Source organism: Gymnodraco acuticeps, unplaced genomic scaffold (assembly GCF_902827175.1).
Source record: "Gymnodraco acuticeps unplaced genomic scaffold, fGymAcu1.1, whole genome shotgun sequence".
Classification (NCBI taxonomy): Eukaryota; Metazoa; Chordata; class Actinopteri; order Perciformes; family Bathydraconidae; genus Gymnodraco; species Gymnodraco acuticeps.
The window spans coordinates 1,553,698-1,577,339 of NW_022990700.1; the positions used below are offsets into that span (position 1 = coordinate 1,553,698).

At 41.4% G+C, this 23,642-nt stretch overlaps 2 protein-coding genes across 7 annotated transcripts; one reads left to right on the top strand and one right to left on the bottom strand.

The window, feature by feature from the left end:
* Positions 1-37: 37 nt before the first annotated feature.
* atp7a (ATPase copper transporting alpha) lies at positions 38-18,570 on the bottom strand. Of its 6 annotated transcripts, none has more exons than XM_034231100.1 (24): positions 18,318-18,570; positions 17,045-17,175; positions 15,444-15,653; positions 15,167-15,356; positions 13,526-14,296; positions 13,152-13,361; positions 11,885-12,048; positions 11,501-11,662; positions 11,294-11,370; positions 10,371-10,593; positions 10,031-10,264; positions 9,847-9,938; positions 8,615-8,742; positions 7,837-7,991; positions 7,614-7,748; positions 7,220-7,414; positions 6,848-7,030; positions 5,863-6,076; positions 4,908-5,054; positions 4,636-4,778; positions 3,667-3,870; positions 3,144-3,261; positions 2,939-3,041; positions 38-2,098 (listed from the first exon to the last, which is right to left on the bottom strand). In XM_034231100.1, exons 2-24 carry the CDS (start codon positions 17,162-17,164, stop codon positions 1,825-1,827), a joined length of 4,452 nt encoding a protein of 1,483 aa, XP_034086991.1. In that variant the 5' UTR covers positions 17,165-17,175; positions 18,318-18,570; the 3' UTR covers positions 38-1,824. The 6 variants fall into 6 exon arrangements, with proteins under 6 accessions (XP_034086991.1, XP_034086990.1, XP_034086989.1 ...); XM_034231098.1 differs by adding an exon at positions 17,909-17,944 and having other exon boundaries at positions 1,825-2,098; positions 15,167-15,653; positions 18,323-18,570; XM_034231097.1 differs by adding an exon at positions 17,909-17,944 and having other exon boundaries at positions 1,825-2,098; positions 15,167-15,653.
* A 2,271-nt stretch (positions 18,571-20,841) lies between these two features.
* Positions 20,842-22,541, top strand: fbxl3l (F-box and leucine-rich repeat protein 3, like). Its single transcript, XM_034231101.1, is given in 6 exon segments — positions 20,842-20,899; positions 20,902-20,984; positions 20,987-21,190; positions 21,422-21,544; positions 21,700-21,867; positions 21,870-22,541. Coding segments are annotated over 6 exon segments (1,308 nt in total).
* The last annotated feature ends 1,101 nt before the right edge of the window (positions 22,542-23,642 follow it).

Consider the following 23,642-nt stretch of genomic DNA (forward strand, 5'->3'; position numbering starts at 1 on the left):
CTCCATGGCGCCACCTTGTGTTTGAAACTGCACACAGTGAGATTACAAATGCGTTTTATTCCAAGGCACATCACGTTCAGAAGAACTATGAAAGACAGCAAACATGGACTTGCTTACATTTAAGTGCACACAGATCCTAAGCCCTATGGACGCCTTTACAAAGCCACAAACAAACAGATTGGCACCTAACTGGCTGTGACAGCTACAGAACATAATGCATCATGGGAAAGTGGCAGGACAAACTGATATCAAACAGAAATACTATAGAAGCTTGGGACACAGAAATGCAAGGAATAGCTGGACTGTAATGATTATCTCCAGATTTGACACAGCAGAAAATAATTCGGCATCATTTTTGAAATACTTTTACATTATAGAAAAATAAAGCTGACCAGAAGCTGTCTTTGATTGCAAGATGTAATCTCAACTTTTCCTCTCCTACAATGATTTTAAAGAAACAATCTACTTAATTCTTCAACATTTGCCTCTCAGTAACTTGTTTGGTGGAACTGCTGAGTCACAGCTGTTTCCTGCTCCCCTGGGTTTACAGATGTTTCTTTGATCAAGTGCAACAGTATGAATCACATAATAAAAAGCACAGAGATTTGCCACCACAGAAATAAATTCCTGCAAACAGTAACAACATCTTATCTAGTGTGATGACAGAAAGAAAACAAAGGCTTTCGCAAAAGGCCTTTTCCACAGCAGACATTTGAGTAGGAAAAGGATATTTGTGTTACTAAAAATGTCAGTTCTATTAAAGTTTCCCAACATCATTCCTTATTAACTTCCCTTCTGCTCTTCCTGTGTGTGACATGTCAACATGTCTTCTGTGTAAAAAAGACACATTTTTCTTTTTCACAACGAACTGCATGCAACACAAAACCTTCTCTTTGCAACGAGCAAATAAAGCAATTTCAGCACAAAGTCACCCATGTAACAATTTCTGTTCATTTCTAACAATGTTCACATTCATTGACAGACATATTGAATCATTAACTGAAGATGCAGACACACCTATAGAAACCTATGAGAGGGGTTCTATAGCTGGCGTCACCATTCAGCGTCTCTGCTGCGAGGCGTTGACCTTGTCTCTGTTCACACTTTATCCACATGACTCCAAAGTAACCTCTGTGCGCTGCTATCTTTGGAATGTGATGGACTTTGCCGAGGTGGCACTTGGATTGGCACTTGGGTTACATTGTGACATTAACAGCTAACTGGTAGCACAAAATTCAGTCTTCAGCTGGTTTCTTTTTCAATTGACTTCACGAGTCTTCATTCCTTTCCTTAAATCAGTAATTACACATTCTGTGGATACATTTGGATTCGACAACTTCATTCTTCACATAGAATATAATGAAAAAAAGAGATAAATAAGGGTAATATAAATACAACATATAATTATACAACATTATAATTTCCCATTTAAGGTAAAGTGTTAAAATATAACCTGGTAGTGTCTTCTCTTATACCGGGCACCACGGTTAAAATGTCTTTGGAAAGATTGTACTGGAAGATCAGAGGCGATTATCTCTCTGCTTCCTGGATGTGGACGCTTCAAAGCTCTGTAGATGCTTCATGCCCACAGAGAGTCAAAGGCTTGATCAAAGACTGGGCCGATGACCTCAACAAAAGATAGTCTGCAACTGAGGGAGAGAACCCCCCCTCCTCCCTCTCTGAAGTGCATGTGATCAGCTGGTTGAGCTGAAAGAAAATCCAGGGACATGTAAGCTTTTTTTCCAAGTCAACAGTTATTCAATTTCCTAGCCTAGAATAACTTGTTATCTAGTTCAGCTTAAAACCATGAGGGCCGTGTGAGCCTCAGCAGAACTCCTCCTCACACCGCGCCTCCCCCACTAGCAGGGAGTGTTTGTCGGGCTCGCTGAGCACCAAGCTGTTGAGGGAGTGCTTGTCGGAGCGCAGGGAGTTGATGGAGGCCCGGCTGTAGTTGACGATGCGGTCCAGCAGGCTGAGTCTGGGGGAGGGACGCCGCATCTCGCCCATCCCGATGTGGACGCTGACGTCGGACAAGCTGCCCGGACGCCTGCTGTTCCCCAGCCTGGCCTCCAGCTCCTCCGCCGTGGGCTTTGTGTAACTGCAGAGACCAGAAGACGGGATTAGACTAATGTGGACAGCGATGGGAAATGGTTTTAGAGGAATATCTTTTAAAAAGGGAGAATGAAAAAGCACACCTCAAAACACGTTAAGGGGACACACTACAGGTGAATAGGGTTACAATCTCAAAATATATCATAATGAAACTGATTATAGACATTAACACAATTATCTTTTGCGTTACACTTTTCTTTCTTAAATGAATGAAGTGGGAATTTCTGTCTCTGAGTGATAAAAAGCTAATTTGTAGAAAACTGCCTTTAAAGATAAGTATTGTAAATGAAGAACAATTTGTTCGAAGCGACAGGCAAATAGGGTAAAGCAATCACACTAAATTAAAGTAAACATACAGATGGCGTCTCAAAACTTCCCAATTACTTACAATAAGACCTTTTTTTGGTATGTTTTCCAAATGTGCAAATAACAATACATTCATCTGTTTGCATTTTGCTAATTATTTATCTATATTCCATTGACTTGTATATAGACTATTCTTGCACTATTTCTATTTTATTTGTAATTACTTGCACATCTCAAAACATTCTCTTGCACTATTTTATCTGTTTTATGTCCTATATATTCATGTTGCGCTGTTGGAGTAGCTTGTGACTTCATTGCCATATCTAAATGTGCACATGAAAATAAAGCCTTGAATCTTGAAGAGAAATTGACATACCGGTATGCAAACATGCTGACATGTGCAGTAGAATTAACACTCAAACGTGTATTTCAGAGAGTTTCATTCCATGTTATGGAAATGGAATAGTGCCAGACAAGAGGATGTGTTTGCCAGTAGTTTCTCAGATTAAATATCTCTTACCATTTGAGCAGCAGGGAAGATAAGACCACGGAGACCGAGGACAGCGCCATGGCAGCAGAGCCCATCCACGGCTGTAACACCAGACCAACGGGGAGAAACACACCTGAGGACAGACACGGCTCTAATCAGTGCGGTGATCCAAACTGTGGCACTCATCACTGTCAATGAGAAGACATCATTCAAACAAACCCTGGCAGTCACCTACCAGCAGCAATAGGGATGCCGACCAGGTTATAGATAAGAGCAAAGACAAAGTTGATCCTGATCCTCCGGACGGTCTTTTTAGAGAGGTCGATGCTGCCCACCACATCCAGGAGGTCATTCTGCACACAAGACGAAACCAGCGTAAGAAAAAAGGGTAGATATTTCAGATAAGGAAACTGTTTTATTCAGTATTTATACATAGATTTTTGAATTAGCTATACATTGCTGGTTTTAAGATAACGAAATGTTTGGAAAAATAAAGCTACATTTAGGAAATAAAGACAAAAGTTACATAATAACCAACGTCTGTACTTTTAAGTAACAGTACTGCTAAAATTAAAATAGGAATGTATGATTTTCTCTTGAGTTACCCAGAATTAGTGACGAGTAATAGAAACTGGTATATTACAATTTAATTTAACATCTTGTCTGAGGATACAGTGTTGTGCTCTGTGACACCGTGTCTAGGGATATTCATTTATTGCAACCAAAAAAAAAAACCTCCCCCAAGCTCAAATCCTCACCCTGATCAACACCACGTCTGCTGCCTCTATGGCCACATCTGTCCCGGTTCCTATGGCGATGCCTACGTCAGCCATGGCCAGAGCAGGAGAGTCGTTGACGCCGTCGCCCACCATGGCTACGATCTTTCCTGCCTGCTGCAGCTGCTCCACCTTGGCCACCTTGTGGGAGGGCAGCACCTCGGCAAACACCTTCCTGATGCCCACCTGAGGAAATGCAGGGAAATGGGCTCAGAAACACAGAAATATACAAAATAGAAGACCTGGACGATGTGTCTAAGAAGGTTTTCTGTTGCTACCGGATTGCTGTATTTTCTGTGGGCTGGAAGTTAGCATCGCCCTGTTGCCTTGGACAAGAAGCCATTGGTATTTTTCCATTGCATTTTTGATTATTGTATACAATAAGCTCTGTGGCGAAGATAACGGTACTTATATATATTGTTCAGCAGCACAATCTTAACCAATGGACAACAATTTAATCATTTTTAAAGTGGAAATTATTCCATATTATTTGGTTATTATCAATTTTGTAAATGAAAATATAAATGTTAATGTCAACGTCAGTGGTAGCATGATTTCAACGCCGCCACTAAGCTAGAAGCCGACTAGTGTTGCGTTTATGGTGTTTTGCGCGATTACATTAATGTCCCGACAACCATTGTAGTCACATGGAATTTTTGTGACATTATTAATACTGTAGAAGAAAAAACTTGAAATGTGGGCTTGAAGTGGGCTTAACCACTCCGCTTATTTCTGGCATCTCACGAAAAACCCATTCAAAAACCAGAAGTGCAAAAATTCTCACTCATTAAAAGTGCTTCATATTACACGACTTGGATACCATGATGTCGTAATATATTGTGATTTGTATGCTGTTGTTTATTCCAAAAGCAACACTGTCATTTTAAATGAACATTGCGTTCTCCGAAACAATTGATATTCACATCGCCCAGCTCTACGTCTCTGTCGTACCTGAGCAGCGATAGCTCGTGCCGTCTTGCTGTTGTCTCCGGTCATCAGCACCACCTCCAGCCCCATGCTGAGCAGGGTGTGGACGGCCAGCTCCGCCTCTGGCTTCACCGTGTCCGCTATGGCTATCATCGCACACAGAGTGTCTACAACACAAAGTAACATGCTTAACAAAAGGAATACATGTCGTTTTAGACACAAAATTACTTTCAGCAATCAGACAATTATGACAAACAGCTAACAGTGTACATTTCATCTGAAACAGAGCTACTCACTGTCGACAGCCACAAGGACAGCCGTGCGTCCTCTGCGCTCGTGCTCGATCATGGCCTCATCGGTGTCCGGTCTGACCTGCAGGCAGTTCCTCCTCATCCACTCTCTGTTTCCAATCAGGACAACGTAGGTGGCCGTCTGGACGAGGCCTTCACGCAGAGATCAATGAGGTTAGACAACAGCATAGAAACAACTGTCTCACTGCCTACATTAATTAATTTACAACAGCTGTTTGTTTTGGGATCAGACAATGAAGACCACAGAAGGAAATGTAATTGTACTACTTTAAAGCAGATGTGTATTTAGGTGGTTGGTGTAAAACTGTGGAATTCTCCACAGAATGATCTAAAGAATTGTATAGGTATTTTTCAGTTAGAGAACTTGTATAAATTAAGAAAATGGGACTATATGAAGCGGAATGTGAATACGTTTATGTACTCTGGTTCTGCATTGGTATATTTTTGTGATGTCTGTTCTTTATTTGCAGGTCCCATCATTATTGTTATTATTATGCGCTGCTTTCCCCTTCTACTCTAGTTGGACTCAGATGAGGGTGTTGCACCTTTCCTTGTTGTGTGTTGGTGTTGTTTTTTTTGTTTCTTTCCCGTAACTGTCAAGTGGGAACTGAGTATTTTTTGTAAGTTTTTGTGTTCCTCTTATTTTCCTACAATACAGCAATGATTGGCTGTGAATAAGAAAATATGAAGGACAGACCATCTATTTCTATTTTTCTTTTAGAGAAACGGGCAGGTCATATAAGATTATTTTCTTCTCCCTGCTCCTTTTCGAGTATGGTATGTTTACAGAGACATGTTTTGTAAATAATTGTTATACATTGAGTTTGTGCATACCATGAACGGAAACAATTTAAATCTAAATGAAATGAAATAATCTCAGGACTACATAAGAATGTTTCAGTATTTCTGTTAAAACCACAAAAAGGTGATCCCATCATACTTAGCGGCTGTGGGTCCATGATGAGGGGATGGGAGCTGGTGGACATCCGGGTGTCACTGATCTGGACGAGGATGCTGTTGCGCTGGTTGTTGTCCTCGCTGTCGCTGTCCGACTGCCTCTGCAGGGTCTCCGTGTTGCTGACCTGACATCTGATCCCACAGCCCGGCACCGCCTGGAAGTCCGTGCAGGCGCCAAGAGACTCCGTGCTGAGCTCCTTCACAACAAACAGTGATGGATGTTAAATAAAACATTCATGACTCACAAGGAAGATCATGTGTGGGCGTTTAATCGTATGATAGCAAAATAAAACCTCAACTACTTTAGTTATATATATATATATATATATTCCCCGGGCGCTGTACAATAGCTGCCCAGTGCTCCTAGTACTAGGATGGGTTAAATGCAGAGACCAAATGTCACTGTGTGTGCTGTGTGCATGAACATGTGTGACCATTAAAGAGGGCTTCATCCTCCGATTCTATCTTCTATCTATAGTCAATAAAAAAGCGATGACATTCTTGTGTTTTTTTTAGTCACGTGATTATTTTTCAACTGATCAGTCAATAAAATCTGGCCAAAATGCCACCTCATTTATTTCACCCAAGCCCAGTTGTTGTCATTGGACCCCTTAGCTTTAGTAATGTAGTTATTCTTCCTCCTGACTGCGCCCCTATATGCTGCTGTAGTCCTGATATGGCAGCACAGAAAACGAGAGAAAAATCGGACTTTTAGTCAATGAGAAAGGGTTTTCATTTTCATTTTTAAACTAGATCTTTCAGACTTTGCTTTTTTGCACTGTTACGTTATCCCTTTTATTGATTTAGTCACGGTTGTTGGCTGATGACATAAGTGCCGCCTTGTCAAAGTCATGGAAAAAGGTTGTTGACGAACATATTTACTCGATGTTTCTGATAGTGAAATTAACAATCACGTAGAGCATCTGAGATTTTCCTGGGTGGGCGTTACATGTGAGGTAGAAGCCAACCTGTTTGCAGTATTTGGTGATAGCTGCTCCCAGAGGGTGCTCACTGTTGTTCTCAGCTGTGCCCACGATGGCCAGCAGTCGGGAGCGAGGCATCCTGTTCCCCTCCACAACTATCTTGACCTGGATCACCTTCGGGGCGCCATATGTGATTGTCCCAGTCTTATCAAACACCACTGTCTGGACCTAAGGTAAAACAAATATACATTTGGGATCAATATTAAACGTTTTAGCAGTATTTAAATCAGAGCAACCTTACACTTGGTTTTGTGAGCTTAGATACCAGAACCACTTTTCAATGTGTTTAATTGACAGTTGTTCCGTTACACATTTGGCTGACTACGTATGAGTGTTACAAAATAATAATTTACACACCTTATGCGCCATCTCGAGTGGCTCTCCTCCCTTTATCAGGATGCCATTCTGGGCACCAACCCCTGTGCCCACCATGACAGCTGTCGGGGTTGCCAAGCCGAGGGAACAGGGACATGCGATGCACAACACCGTTATGGAGGCCTGGAAGGCGAAGCGAATCACTGCCTCTGTCCTGGAAATGCTCTTGTCGTAACCCTGCAGGGAGAAAATAGGGCCGTTAAAATGAAATACAAATCACTTTTACTATCACTGAAGATAAGAAAGTGTAATTGCAATAGTGAACAAAATGAGATGCAGTGACATTTGTAATGTTTCTATTCTGTACAAAATGATTTCCTGATGCTTTACTGAGGAGCTTGGTATAGTCAGATAACAAGAATTAAATAAGACTCACAGGAAAGTACTCCACCACCAGAGAGAAGTCTAAAAACCCGATGACGATCCAGACGACCAGTGTGAGTGAAGATATGACAACAATGAAGGGTACGAAGTAGCCACTGATCTTATCTGCATACTGCTGGATGGGAGCCTAACAAATAAATGTCATGAATTAAATACCTGAGCAATGATCCTCAAAGCAGGTAGACACCATGCAGATCTCCAACCACATATTTTACCTTTGAAGTCTGAGCCTCCTCCACTAGTTTGACGATCTGAGACAGCGTGGTGTCCAGGCCAACATGTGTAGCGCTGATCAGCAGAGATCCATTCTGGTTAATGGAGCCTGCGATCACTGAGCTGCCGGGCTTCTTCGTCACTGGCATGGCCTCACCTGGAGTCAGAGCAACAGCTGGTGAGGAAACACGGCAGGGCAGCGGGAAACAGGAGCGCCACATCTGGCAAAGACTTGGACTCAAATGAGCGCTGAACTAATAATTACAATTATGTTGAAATTGCTATATGGAATTCTGAAATATTCAAATCTCAGGAGGCAGAATAGTTGATTTAAAAATGTTATTGGGGTGCTGCAGAGAATTTCTCTTTTTTGTTTCAAAGCTTAAGGAAAAAAAAGTTCCATGATGATGTTAATGTGTTTAAAAAGATTGAATATGCAAAATGTCCACTATCTTGAATGTTTGGCAATATCATTAAAATATGCCCCAACTCAACTGTTTCTTAGTCATGGTAATTTATCTTCTCATAGTCTTAAGTACATTTCTGATTGAATGCCAACAATGTGACAGATCAGGGCTAATAACTAGTGTAGTGAACTTTGTCAACACTGGGACAGTAGATAACACACTACAAGACAAACAGCTAAAAGTAACACATTGTTAGAGACCAATCAGAACGCAAGTCAAATCTCTTGCTTATACTTTCATCTTATTCCTACCAATACTGATATTGAGCCTTTAATCGAATAGGTACGTGGTCCATTCCTTCACTGCGACCAACCTGTGATCAGAGACTCGTCGGCCATGGAGTGTCCCTCGATGACCCGCCCATCGACTGGAAACTTCCCCCCAGGAACCACTTTCACCACATCGCCTCTCTGCACCAGCTCCACATCCACCTGCTCCTCGCTGGAACACAACACGTCACACACTTTACATGATACACTGTGGATACAACGCCAGGCTATCTTTACACTACTGCTGTAATGACATCTTACACTAGAGTAAATAAGCATGCCCAATTGTCTGAAGGCATACAGTGAGCCGGACAGAGAGGTAATGTCCCATGGTACTGTGCATTGATTTAAAGACGTTCTCTGCTGACAGTGATTGATGGACAGCATATAGAAAAGGGCAGCTCTACATGCATTTGGGAGCTTTACTAGACAATAGCATTTTGAGAGTAATACTGACATAGTGAACAAGAAAAGGCAGCATCTCTTTTTCCCTCAGGAAGTGCCAGGTTGACCTGATGACAATGTTTTATATATCTTCTAAGGAGTTTGTGCTCACTTTCTCTTTTATGAGCGGTTAACTTTCAAGGTCAAACACAAAAGTGAACTCAATAAGTTGGATAGGATGTTTACATCAAACAGTTATATAGGAACACATAACTAAAAGAAGAATCCATCCCATCTGATTCTTCCAACCCCTTTATATCTACAGTTTCCATTTCTGAAATCTATAAGCATTCTCAGACTTCCACTTGATAAACCAACAAACTCAAGGACACGCCTTTATACCTCCCAAACTCTTAGAGGACGGTGTAGTTTCACTTCTATAAACTGACATGTGATTTTTACAGTTTTTTTATAGTTGTGTTTTTGTGCTGTATTTAATTTGCCTTGTATTTCTTGGGCACCAAGTGTGTATACCACACAGCTGCATAAACAATTGCTTTACTGGCAACTGATACAAGTATTGATTATCCCAGCAGGGTTTTTGAAATCTGAGTAGTAGATAAAAATGACATTTACAGTTGAATTTCCCTTTGATGGTCAATCAACTAACTTGTTTTATTTGCATAATAAAGCAATGATTAAAACGGATTACATCTGAATCCCATTTGGGATTGAGTTATGTGCTATTCTTCATTGTTTATGAAGTCCTTGTTATTTCCCGTTAGACCTTTAACTGACATTTAATCTGCAAACCGTAGATATATTGTAATCTAAAACCAACAAAGATATGAAAGGTTCTTTAAACAAAATGAGCACAGAGAACAAAGAGTACCTGAGAAGGGACTTGTCGCTGCTGAGAGTCACCACCGTGGCCTCAGTAGCTTGTAAGGACATCAGCTTGGACAAAGCCTCAGATGTCTTGCTCTGGATGGAAGAAGATGATTTCCAAATGACTTATACATTAAATTAAGATCATGCATTTAATGTCATAGATGAATAATGATTATGAGTTGAACCTTGGCTATCTGCTCCAGCCAGCGCCCCAGGGAGATGAAGACAAAAAGCATCGGCGGTGTGTCGAAGAAGGTGATGGGGTTGATTCTTGCCTTCTCCACCATGGCCACTATGAGGACAATCAGTGAGTAGCTGAAGGCTATGGAGGTAGCCAGCACTATGAGCACATCCATGTTGGCAGATCGGTGTTTGAGGGCTTTGTAGGCTTGAATGTAGAAGTAGCGACCTCCAATAAACTAAAGGAAACACAGAATTCACCACAACATTACCTTCAGTCCATCTTAAAAAATCTGAATATTAGTGCTGTTTAAATCACATATCCTGAGAGTGCAGGGGAGTTACCTGTACAGGCACACAGAAGAGGAAGGACAGCAGGTTCATGATGGAGAGGCCTGGGAGCAGCTGTCTCTCCAGGAACATGGTGGCGTGGTAGTGGTTGCGGTCCTCCATGGTGGCGTTGTGTTGATGTGAAACATTCATCTTGTGGTCCATGATGATCATGTAGGTCATCATGCCCATGACAGGCACGCAGAAAACCAAGCTCACCAGGAAAGATTTCCTCCATCTTAGAGAGCAAAGACAGTTGTGCATTTTATTTTGTCATCTATGTTTTAACAGTCCTTAGAGAGGGGCAAGGAGATGTCCATGGAGACTTTTCATCTCACTTCCCCGATGAATAACCCACTAACTGCATATACATAAAGTAAACCCATGTTTGTAGTGTTAAGGCTGTACTGCAGGTCATTTTTCCTTTACATGCCAAGCTAATGTTAAAGCTTTGAGGGTCTGTTGTTGAGGTTTATGACTTTATCACACATTTCCATTAAGTGGTGAATCCGTTTAGATTAAATCATTCCAAAAAAGGTCAAAGTAATGAATTGATATTATAGACTGTATGACTTATGGTGCCTTTATGCGTGTACAGGAAGGTTTACATACATTTCTTTCATGACCTTGTGCTATTCTCAAATATACATTACCTATCTTTCAAAACATTATTCCCCATTGACACAATTTACAGTTTTCCCTGGCACTAATGGTCCAAGCGATATGCAACTTGTGTACAAATGTAAGAGAAGCTGGTTTTTGTATAATCAGAATTCATTGAGGAATATAAAGAGATGGTGTTGCCCTCTCTGTAAGTTAATGCAAGTTTTCCTGAGATAAGCAAAACATATTGTTGAATGTTGAGTCATCACCAAAATAAATAAAAACAAATAGGGGCTGGTGTGTGTGTTCTTGGTGTACACAAAAATGCTACTTACTGCCGTATCTCTTTGCTGTGGTCCAGGTGACTGCCAGTGCGGTCCCTCTTCACCAAAGAAGCTTCGAACCCCAGATTCTGCAATTAACAGTCAAACTACTGATGCAACAAATCCTTCATAGTGGTATTGGTTTACATAAATGATGTTAGCATGCAAAAAGAAACGTTAAAAATAACTGAACAAATGCTGAAATAACAGGATTAATACCTTGATCAGCTTGATGATGTCTCGCGGCCCTATAATTTCAGAGTCGTGCTTAATGTGTGCTTTGTTGGTTGCTAAGGCAACAGAGGCATATATAATCCCCTTTTCTTTCATGAGGCTGGATTCAATCTTGTGAACACAAGAGGCACACGTCATTCCCCTGACCTGAAAGAAGGTGGAGAGGAGCAGTCAAGAAGGGAAAGGGAGACACATATATTAAAGAGGGGAGGAAGTGAGGAACAGACATTTATTTTATCTACTGAAAAAGAGGTTTTAGACCTTCTTCACTAGTGATGGAAATGTTTATCTATGGATGTGCGAGTTGAATGTGTCTTTTCTTTTTTAATCTAACACTAAAAATGTTAATGCGACCGTAGGTTTACTCACCACGAGTTCTAGGTTTCCATCTGAACCTTCATAGTTCTCCATCACAGAGGCGGAGAAGCCGAGCTCTTCCACACACTCGGCTATCTTCACAGGGTCGATGAGATCAGGGTTATAACGCACCTCTGCTTTACTCGCCATCAGTGCTACCAGTACAGAGTGGATACCTGCAAAACATTCAAACATGTATCTTCAGTTCCTGGTGAAAGCAGTACGGTACGAATAATGCTTAATGAAATACAAATGAATGTTTTTTTCACATTCAAAGCTTCTGTTCGGTTTCTTTTTAAGAATGTAGCTTTGAATTATCCTTAACCTCAGTGAAAACGTTGAAAAACTAAACAAGCTAAAATACAGATTGAAGCATAATAGCTCATGAATTACAAATAAGTTATGATTTTGGAAATGATTGCATTTGGATGAGTGGAAATGTTTGGATCACACCAGTCGGAAACAATCATACCAAACCACAATTTAAAATGAATTCAACAAATAGCATAATAATCCAAAAAATTATGTTAGATTATACGTTTGAGTTAATGTTAAATTATGTTTACACAGTTGATAACTTGCATGTCTAAATACTTTTTTCAATGACTTTAAGAGTTCCAATAATCTGCTGAATCTACCTCTGTGGTTTTCCTCACATTTACATCAGTCTAAATCGTTCTAGCTTTGGATTGGCTAATCAAGTCAAATGTGGGTTGGGAATGATGGTTAAACCGTACACCCCAGCGCGTGCACTACGCTCTGCATCAGCCAAACGACTCGCTGCGCCCTCGCTGCGAGGGGGACCCAAGTTCCCAACGGCGAAAACACGTGGGTTTGCTGTCCTGGCTCCAAGATGGTGGAATGAGCTCCCCATTGACATCAGGACGGCAGATAGCTTACACATCTTCCGGCGCAAACTGAAAACTCATCTCTTTCGACTCCACTTCGAGCGTTAGAACTATTAACGAAGCACTTTTATACTAATAAAGGACTGGCTTACCTAAAGCCAGTTGAGTAGCACTTGAAATGTTTGGCTCTATGAAACCTGATGTACTTATATGATTCTGTTTTCTTCAAGTTGTATTTTGTTGGTCGAACGCACTTATTGTAAGTCGATTTGGATAAAAGCGTCAGCTAAATGCAATGTAATAATAATAATAATAATAATAATGAGGAAGTGTTGATTGATTTGTTTGATTTGGAAGTGTTGTGGTTTTGAATCTGATGTGTGGAGAACATTAAATCTGGCATCTAATATTTATTTGCAGTTTTTACAGACCCGTTTCATTCTTGAGGTTTCTCTCGATGTTTGCCACACAGGAAGCACAGGTCATCCCTCCAATCTGGATGAAGCATTTAGCATTTTTGTCTCCGTTGCGTGCCTGAGTCTCTTTCTGTAGGTCACCGTCTAGCTCCTTATCTTTCACATTTGATAGATTTGAAGACTTTGAGAGACTTGGTTTTAGTACAGGAAGCAATGAATTGGTCTCTGCAGAAAACAAGGGGGGAAAAAGGAAATGTCTCAACACAAACTAAAACAACAAAGTTGAACTTAAGACTGCCTGCAGGCGATTCACTAGTTCAAATACAAATGAGCCATTTTACTATGTGAGAAATAAGCAGACTCAACAACCACACCATGTCTCCTCTCACCAGGTAGGAAGGCATCAAAGCCCATGTCCTCCACAGCCTCCCTCAGCTCCTCAGGTGTGGTCAGGAGTGGATCGTACTCGAAGGTCCCCTGGTGCTCGGACAGAGAGACCTGGGCCGACGTGACCCCTTTCCTTTGGGAGATCATGCCTTCAATGGACTGGACACAGGAGTTGCATGTCATGCCCTCAATGTGAATATTAACTGTGGATGCTAGAGGCTGGGTGAAGCAGGGCTGTGAGGCAGCGGGCGTGGCCTGTGTTGCTCGAGCAGGCCGAGGGGGAGTTAAGGCAGCAGTGGGCAGAGTGGGACTGAGAGAGGCCAAGAAGCCCCAGAGCTGTGCCTTGAAGTTCCCTGGAGGCAGCGCTTCAATGGCCTGCTGCAACTGAGGCACGGTGACCTTTACAGGGTCGTAACAGATGGAGGCCTTCTCCTGCTCCAGAGACACCTCCACTGAGGAGACACCAGGCAGCACGGAGATATTGTCCTGGATATTGACCACACATGAACGGCAGTGCATGCCCTTTACCCTGAGCGTAACAAGTGTTGTGTCTATGAAGATTTCTGACTCCTCTGATGCCTCTGATGGTGAAGAGAGAGTTGGTCTTTGGGAATCAACTAAACGTCCGATTTCGCTGAGGGACAGCTGCAGGGGGCGAGGCTTGGACTTGACGAACGCCTTGAAGCCAGAAACAGCAATCTGGTCGGTGATGGTTTGGACAGTGATGAGGTAAGGCAGGTACACGATTGTAGCTTCCTGAGTCTCCAAAACAACTGTGGACGATACAGACATGACCGAGTTAAAAATACCAAAACAGAGCATAAAAGACAATATTACAGGTCATTGTGCACGTAAAGACGACGCAAATGATTGCAAACAATGAGGCAAAGAAAAAAGAAAGTCCAAAAATGCCTACATGAAATGTACACACAAGCCTTCGATCACCATTTAGTCCCATATGATCCTGTTAATATGAAATCAGGTGTCCTTTCTGTGTGCTTTGTCCCGATTTAAGGTCCTGGTGGATGTTTATTTCCAACTTGGGAAGAAGTGTTTTAAAGCTGAACTCCAGAGAGAACAGAGGCTTTGCATTCAGGGCTCTGGACCTGAGGAAATCAGGCTGTTTGAGTTGATAACACCTTTTAAATCTCTTGTTAAAAATGACTTTGAGGACACATCATTTGAGTATTGATGGTCTTATTATGCTGTTCTGTTAAAGGGGATTTTACAATATATTAATTATAATTTCCTGCCTTGTTTGAAGCACTTCTCTGGGGTTTTGAAAAGCTCTTCATAAATTAAGATTATAGTCATTATTATAAAAGTTCATGAGGAAATCATCTTTGTGAAATATTCATATTTAACTCCATTTGGGACAATGTTTCTAGAAAAGCAAACATACAGCTTCAGTCTTCCTGCACACAGAATCTGTAAACGTGTCACTACTTACAACAATACCAGTAGAAGTATTTCATTGTCAAATCCCACAAAGCAACCTGTCAACTGTTTCCATGCAAAGATCCTCACATGACGTGACAATTGTTATCTTTAAGATGTGCATTCCTGCGCAGCAACTGTGTTACAACATCACTTTTACATCAAACACTGAAGCAGTACGACTTCAAGCTTGTAAAGTACATCACCTTTGATCTTCTCAATCCCATTTAGTTTTCCAATCTTTCCTTCAATGGTAGTAGTGCAGGAGTGACAGGTCATTCCTTCAATGCTCAGTTTGAGGAGCGCCGCCCCGCCGTCCGCAGTGTGCGATGGAGACATGTTTGGGGTTATTTGCATTGGGCTGCTGGGTGCTGGGACCTCCACCGCCTCACTCAGCTGCGAAGAAGAAGTCAGGGAAGGAACAAAGGTAACAGTGAGACCCATCGGGGAGGGGCTCTCTCTGACGTCCAACACTCCCTGTACCTGGGACAGCTTCTCCAGAGCCTCCTGCTGGGCTGCAGGTGTCAGGCCTGAGGTGGGGATCAGCTGGGTGTCCGTTGAGACGGGGGTGGCTGCGCTGGACGCTGATAGACTCGATTCAAAGCCCATGTCCTCGATGGCCTCCGACAGAGACTCTGGGCTCTGGTGGCTCTGGTCAAATAATACAGTGGCATTCTTCTGCTCTAAAGACACCTACAAAATAAAAGTCAAGGTTAAAATAGAGTAAATTCATAAAACGTGAAAGAAGTGGGGAAATCAATCCGGCTAAACTAAATCAGTGTAGCTTAAAATAGCTGCATTTGACTTGTATTCGACTCATAAATCGGGTTGATTCATCTATGAGGATAAAAGGCAGCTTTCTTATTTCAGATTAATAACAGCATGCAGAATTTCCTGAGAGCAAATTAATGTTCCAACAATTCTGTTAAGAAATTAAAGAGCCAATAGACAGCTTTTTTAGCTGGTTTGAAGCTAGTTCTAGCTACTTGCATCTGAATAAAGATGCACAGGACACAATGCATTAGGTCTTTGGGAGCTAGTAGGGCACAGTGAAGGGGTCTTATTGACGCAGATGGTGTCATGAAGCGATTAGATGGGGCAATCAAAATGTACTTTAGTTACTAGTTAAAGATAAATTAAAGCAAAAATGTGTCTATTGTCACTTTAATGTAGTTTACACACACATCATCAATAATATACATTATCTTGTGACATTTTCACAGCCGTACTGTGAATCTGCCTCGTCTCAACAATTGACCTTATAAACATATTTAAAAGAAATGGGGTAAAATGAGTTATTTCCCTTGGCAAGCTCAAAGCGTGCTGTGTCAGTATTGATGACCCTTAGCTCTTCCTCTTTAGCAAGAATGAAACATGTGACCCGCTGAAGTGATCACTTGACTGGGCCATAAGAAACAACCACAGTGGGGGTTAAGTTGTAAGTGATTGTGCCTGTTGGCTTAACATTGCTGTTTCTGAGAATGAGAGGGGGGGAGGGCCAGGAATGAGACAAAATGAGTCTGTTCTACCAAAAACATCTATATTCACTCCTACTAGATCATGTCTACATAAATGAATTAAAAAAAGACCCAGGAACTGAATTCTCTTAAGACATAAATGACATTTCCTGTGGGTGCAAGCTGCGTATCGACCTGTTGTCACAGTCCTGTGACAACAGCAGAGCTTTATCCGGAACACTCTATTACATTATCTTGTCATTTAACCCAAGCCTGAGGGGTAAACACACAATAAACAAAACAGAGGACCACAACAATTGTAATATAGCAATCTCTCTTGGCCAAATGGATGTAAGTCGGTTTTAAATTCAAGTTAGTCATGAGGGAGTACAGCTGAGGGTATAATCACACGTCCTTACATTAAAATGGACAGGACCCTTTTGTTAATATAAAAATGTATACACATCTGCCTTTTAAATTACAGATTGGATTGTACAACATCCATGGTAGTCATTTCAGAACGTTTTTAAGACATTCAGAAAGATAAACAAATTGCATATCAACTTGGAAGAAAATGAAACTAAAAGTAATAATCCATGTTCTCACCGAACATCTTTGCACATTTACCTTTATATGTATGACCCCGGGGAGCGTCCCAATTCGCTGCTCTATGGACTGGACACAGGAGCCACATGTCATGCCCTCCACTCCGAGGGAGACTGAAGACAGATTGACTTTCTGTGTCATGGTTGCTTTCTCTAAAAAAGGGACACACGAAGTACAACATGTAAAACTCAAGTCTTTGGCTTTATAAAAAGAACCAAGCGCAAACCTTTAACAAATGCAGGGCAAATACTCAAAGAGACAGGTCAGAAGAATCATCAAAATGTAATGATAAAAAAAAATGGCTGAAAAGCTAAAGTCATGTCAGGATCTTGGTTAAAAACAACACAAGAGTTATCTAGAATTGTTTTGTAACATAGTGAAATGTTACTATAAACATTTTAACTCATATTTCATTTGAATGAAAATTCAAAATGATATATATGCTACAAAGAACTTTAGGAGCTCGTAGCTGTGAAATAATACAAGTCGTTGTTCTTTCAACCTTGTCCACAAAACAAGATATGAAAACACTTGACAGAACTGGGTTCTCTATTGTAAAGAAACAAGTCTTTATTGCACTTCTTAAAAACCAAATGTTTATCAGATCAACGATTCAAATTGTATTTATTACCACAGTTGTGAAGAAACAAACAGCAAAACTTGCCAACTTTTATCTATATTTGTGTTTGCGATTAGTATTTCCACTTCCTTCCGTCACTTGACATCAATAAATACAACAAAGCGTATTTGTTCAATGATATCAAAACAAAAGTAAAAACACAAGGGAAAGCTATGATGTCCATGTTGTCTTGAATTACTCGGTAATGAAACAACAGCAGATTAAAGCTCAACACATTATTTGACTGTTATCATAAATATAATTACCACAACTTCAGTGATGTACAGAAAGAAAAGGAAACCCTGCAACAGAAAGTCAACATAAAATTGTATTTGATGCTCCTTAAGACTAAGGCTATTTCCTAACAAAGGTAATTAGCTGTAGACCGAATAAATGGTTTATGTGTAACAACGTTTTAAGACTTTTGATGAGGGTTTTCGAGTGAGTAAAATCATCATTTAATTAAGCTACGATTTAAGCGGCTAATAAAGATAGCTTGACTTAGCTCTAAAAAAACAAACAAGTTAAACTCATCATTAGCTGTCTTCTGCTTGTTACTAAACTTAAAAAACTGTGTATAGTTTATTAAAAATGTAATGTAGACATTGATCTTACTGAAAGTGTCATGTAATAACACAGCTTACGTTAGTTTTAGCATGTAAATAAAAGTCTTACCTTACTCAAAGTAACCAGTTAGCTACAGGCTAATGACGTTGGCTGTCAGACTGTGGCTAAGCTAAGTTGCCAGCTTCTTCTCTTCAAAAAATAAAACCAAACAGCAGCGTCGTGGCATCGTGCTGTCTATGGAGAATAACAGAGGGTGCTGGAGTATGTCTTTTATTTCCCTGTTTTAACAAAGCTGAGCTCTCTGTGAAGCTGTCTTTATTTCTTCTTCTCATGCCGACGTAACGAGCGTCTCCTATGGAAGACGTTTCCACGCGGCTACGTCACTAAATGGGCGGGGCTGGAATCCATGGCAACACCTCTGGGTAATTTTGCCCTAAATTAGCCCTGTCAGGCTGCATTTACTGAAGGCTTAAGCTGTTTTCAATTTTATTTAAGTACATTTAATCAGGGATGCAAAGTACCTAAGTGCATTTTTTCAAGTACTACCGTAGACATTTTTTGAGGAACTTTTAATTTACTGAAGTATTTCAATGATTTGCTACTTAGTACTTCTACACCACTACGATTCAAAGTTTAATAGTGTACTTTTACTCCACTACATTTATTCTATACCTTTAGTTACTAAGCAGATTCATGTTGTGAAAAATAACAACACTTAAATAAGACTTGAGGGACATCTGGAGCAATATTCACGGTCAGACAACCCTGCAGTATACAAGTAATTCATTACATTAGCTGCATGCTTTACCAGCTGTGATAAATACAATAATGCATAAATAACTATAATTCAAACCTATGATATACATTATTCTGAAAATGGGCCGACCTGCATAATGAGTACTTTCACTTTTGGTCCTTTGAGTATATTTTGATGCTAATACTTTTGTACTTATACCTGAGTAACATTTGAAATAAAGGACTTTTACTTGTAACAGAGCATTACAATCTGGTTCTTCTACTTTTACTTAAGAACACATACTTTACATTACATTTAATTCAATTTATATACATTTTCCTCCATGTTGATCAACAAAAAAAACTTCAATTCAGTTCACTATAGCTCCGTTGTTTTGTCCGACCAGTAGCTGTCCTCATTCATAAGCCCTCTGTGCTCAGTGAAATATGATACATCTTTGGTCCATAGTCTGTTTTGACACACTGGAGTGAAATAACTCCAGGGACCTTACACTTTGGGGGCACTCGAAACACAGGGCAAACTTGTGTCCTTCCACCGTCCAGTTTGACTGACCTCTACATGACCGTCCAGTTTGACTGACCTCTACATGACATTACCCTGGTAATCTTTCTTTCTAGGGGTGGCTGCTTTCCCAATCAGGAAGGAAACCAGAGGAATTAGGTGTCTTATTAGGTGGTCTTAGGTGGTATCACAGCTGGTAAAGCATGCAGCTAATGTAATGAATTACTTGTATACTGCAGGGTTGTCTGACCGTGAATATTGCTCCAGATGTCCCTGGTCAGAGATATCCTGTTTAATTTTTGGGGGAATGACTGTAACTTGAAATGTGAAATATGATTTGATTAATTGCTGAGTGTTTTTCTTTTTTAATTAAGCTTACTGTATACAAAAACACACACAGGTATAAATATATATATCAAGTGTAATCTTTCTTCAATAATAAAAGGTATCCCCCTGTTGATGTAGGTCTTTCCTCCATGCCTATGCAGATGCAGCAGGCAGGCCCATGCTTCCCCCTCTCTCGTGTTTCAAGCTGTTGCTAAAGCCGTGAGAGTCGCTTGTGAAGAGACCTGCTCCTGCTGTCCTATCTCAGCCACAGCCAGCATTGATCAAGTCATCTCCATCCATGGCTCCAATGAACGATGTCTCCTCCTCCGGCAGAGCACACAACAGAGAGGAAAATGTTGTTTGTCAACCCTTGATAAGTAACACCCGTTAGTTGGAGTTTTTACTTTGTTTGGTTTTATATGGGTGTTTTTTGTATGCTCATAGTCAGCAAGGTTTCTGTTAATGTGTCTCTGGCGTTACAGTGATTATCCATTCACTTCAGCTCAGTTCAAAGTATGGGTTGATGGTTTTTATAAAGTAGTAAACTCTATTTAAAATACTTTTGCAAAAAGGTGTCAAGAAATGATGATCCAGTTAAGAATTCATTCTTAACTGGATCCGTTAATTAGTTATTTATTATTTTCATGTTCGGAAGCTTACATGGTCGTTTATTAACCGAGCAAATGATGGAAGAAGATGAGTACATTTACTGCACTTTGCATTTCTACTAAAATTAGTGGTAGATGTCTGACTATTGTATTTGTTGTGTTTGTTGTGTAATGTCTTGTATCTATATCCTTACTACTGTTGAAAAGAATGACAATTAATTGCATTTAAAAACTGTAAATTACTTAATGGGCTCTAGTTATTAAACAACTATAGGAAGGGAGAATAAAACGACCTTATTTTATGATAAATTGACATAATTCTATTTTGACGGGTATGAGACTGTAAACCACTATCAAAAATCTAATAAAAGCTCAGATATCTTTGGTACACACTCTCACCTTACTTTTGGCATTTATACAAAATGTGATTTGTTTCTGAATGAAACGAGGAAGGACAGGTCTCAAACCAAAGTGCCAGCACTTCCCATCCCTTGAGAAGAGAAGAAGTTGAGGACGTCCTGCTTTGCTCTTCCTGCAGCAGAGGACTGGGGTCACCTGCCGCCACACGTCGTCCTGCAGATCAGTCCACCCAGCATCTGTCCCTCGTAGACCGGGCCAGGGCCTCCTCAGTGTGCTGGAATGACATCTTTCACACCCCTGATCTGTGGAGGAGGTCTGAGTTGGAGCTCAGTCAGCCGGCTACATCTTACCTGTGCTCCACTCACCCCGACCTCATCCAGCAGATCATCAGGAAGCACGCCAAGCACTTGCATTACGTCAGCTTCAAAGTGAGAGTCTTCCCTGCCGTCAACCCTTTCCACAGCTGTCTTTATAACAATATGTGGCCTGCTTAATTCAATCCATCTGCTGCAGTATTGATCATGACGCTGCCTTGGCATAGGTGTGGTTAACACATCTAGGCTGGGATTATTCTCACAGTACAACGCCTTCTTTCCATATCTAACATTGGGATTTTTCTTTATTTTTACCTAAATGGTGAATCACTGCTTGTGAATCAGATGGATGGCTGCACAGAATCTGCCGAGGCGGCCTGTGACATCCTCTCTCAGCTGGGGAACTGCACCATTAAGACCCTGGGGTTGATTTCCACAGCAAGACCCAGCTTCATGGATGTGTCTCAGGTAAGACACTGCATCTCATACGCACATTTCCACCCTTTCACTGCTGCCCTGTTTGTTTGACACACAAGATCTAGATTATATGGCAGAAATATAAAAACATGTTGCCCTTTTTTCAAAAATCCTGTCCTTTATCAACATTGTTTGTCCCTCCTCAGGCCCACTTTGCGTCTGCACTGACAGTAGTGCTTGTCAACTCCAAGTCCCTATCTTCCATAAAGATTGATGACACGCTAGTTGGCGACCCGTCCCTGAAGGTGCTGGTTGCCAACAACAGCGACACCCTGAAGTTGCTGAAGATGAACAGCTGTCCTCATCAGTTCCCATTCAGACGCTCAGACTTCTCCCTCTGTCCTCAGGTATTCTGTGTGCTGCGGATCAGTGCCATGGACTCAGAGAGCTGGCGTTAAACTACCATCTCCTGAGTGACGAGCTCCTGCTGGCCCTCTCTTCTGAAAAACACGTCCACCTGGAGCACCTGCGCATCGACTTGGTGAGCGAAAACCCTGGACAGACACAATTGCACACCCTCCAAAGAAGCAGCTGGGAGGCTTTGGACACTCACCTCAAGGTCAACATTGTCATGTACTTCTACCTCATTGAGGAGGAGTTTGATGCCTTCTTCCGGGACGAGACCCCCGTCACCCAGTTGCACTTTGGCCGGGCAGTCAGTAAAGAGATGCTGGGCCGCGTTGGACTGAACTGCCCTCGGCTGGTGGAGCTGGTGGTGTGTGCGAACGGTCCTAAACCCCTGGATGAGGAGCTGATCCGTATCGCAGAACGCTGAAAATGCTTGACTGCCATTGGGCAAGGAGAGTGTGAAGTAACATGCAGCAGCTTTGTGGAGTTTGTAAAGATGTGCGGGGGCCGGCTGACTCAGCTGTCCATCATGGAGGAGGTGTTGATCCCAGACAGCAGCTACAACATGGAGCAGATCCACAGTGAGGTGCCCAAGCACCTGGGCCGCATGTGGTTCCCTGATATGATGCCCACCTGGTAGGCTGACATGGAGCCAGAGTGCAGGGCGTCAGTGTGATGGGCTCTGAGAGGACAGCATGCATCTGTTGTCACTGATCTTGGCTGGCTTACTGGCAGGCGATTAATTTCTAAGGCTGTCACTTTTGTTTACCTGTAGTACATTTGAAAAATATCTTCTCACTTAAAAACAACACATCGCATTTCTGACATTATTTCGCTATCATTGAGATGTCTTTACATGTTTAGATATTGTGATGTTGAACGTTGCTTTTAGTGGGCACTATCTCTTTGATATCAGACGACAGTAACCTCCACTAGTTGAAGCAGTGAAAGACAGAAACCCCAACTAGTCAAACTAGTTTCACAAAATGCTAATGAGGAAGACTCTCTAGTCTAAAATAAAAATACTAACCAAATAGGATTTTTTCATCAACCTTTTTGCTTCACATGCATGTTGCGCACTAGCTAAAATGTTGACCTGAGAAAATACAACTTGTTAACTAGTTGCATGTTATTCACTGTGTGAAGCTGACAATTGAGCGGCCCGACCAAGCAAGGAGGCAGAGGCAGAACGTCCAAAAATACAACCCGGTGTGGGCATTTATTAACTCATACACATATGATATGACACAGCCGCAATCTGCTGCTCCTGTGCGCACAGCCACCACACTACCAGCCTCCAAACAGACAGGGCAACAGAGCAACAGAGCCTAAATACACACCCACACTAATCAAACCAACAGGACACAGGTGAGGGGGGAGGAGACAACACAGGGCACCAGGTGCACACAATCAGCAACAGACATGGGGATAGGGGAACAATTTTCAACATAAAACCAGGAAACAGAGACAGACAAACTAAAATACAGACAGATGCACAAACTACATACACTTTGCCACCAATGAAGCTACAGAATCCGTAACGGAGGCCGAGATCTATGGCCCCAGAGATCACCTCCGTTACACACTGAATTATGCAAATGTATTTCTGTGCAAAACCTGACACCTGCCTAAAAAAAGGCTGTAAATAATTGCCTTATTTTTGAAAATGTAACGCATGTCACATAATGTGTTCATGGCTATTATGCATAATAGGCAGAAGGGATAGGGTTGGTCAGGTCTT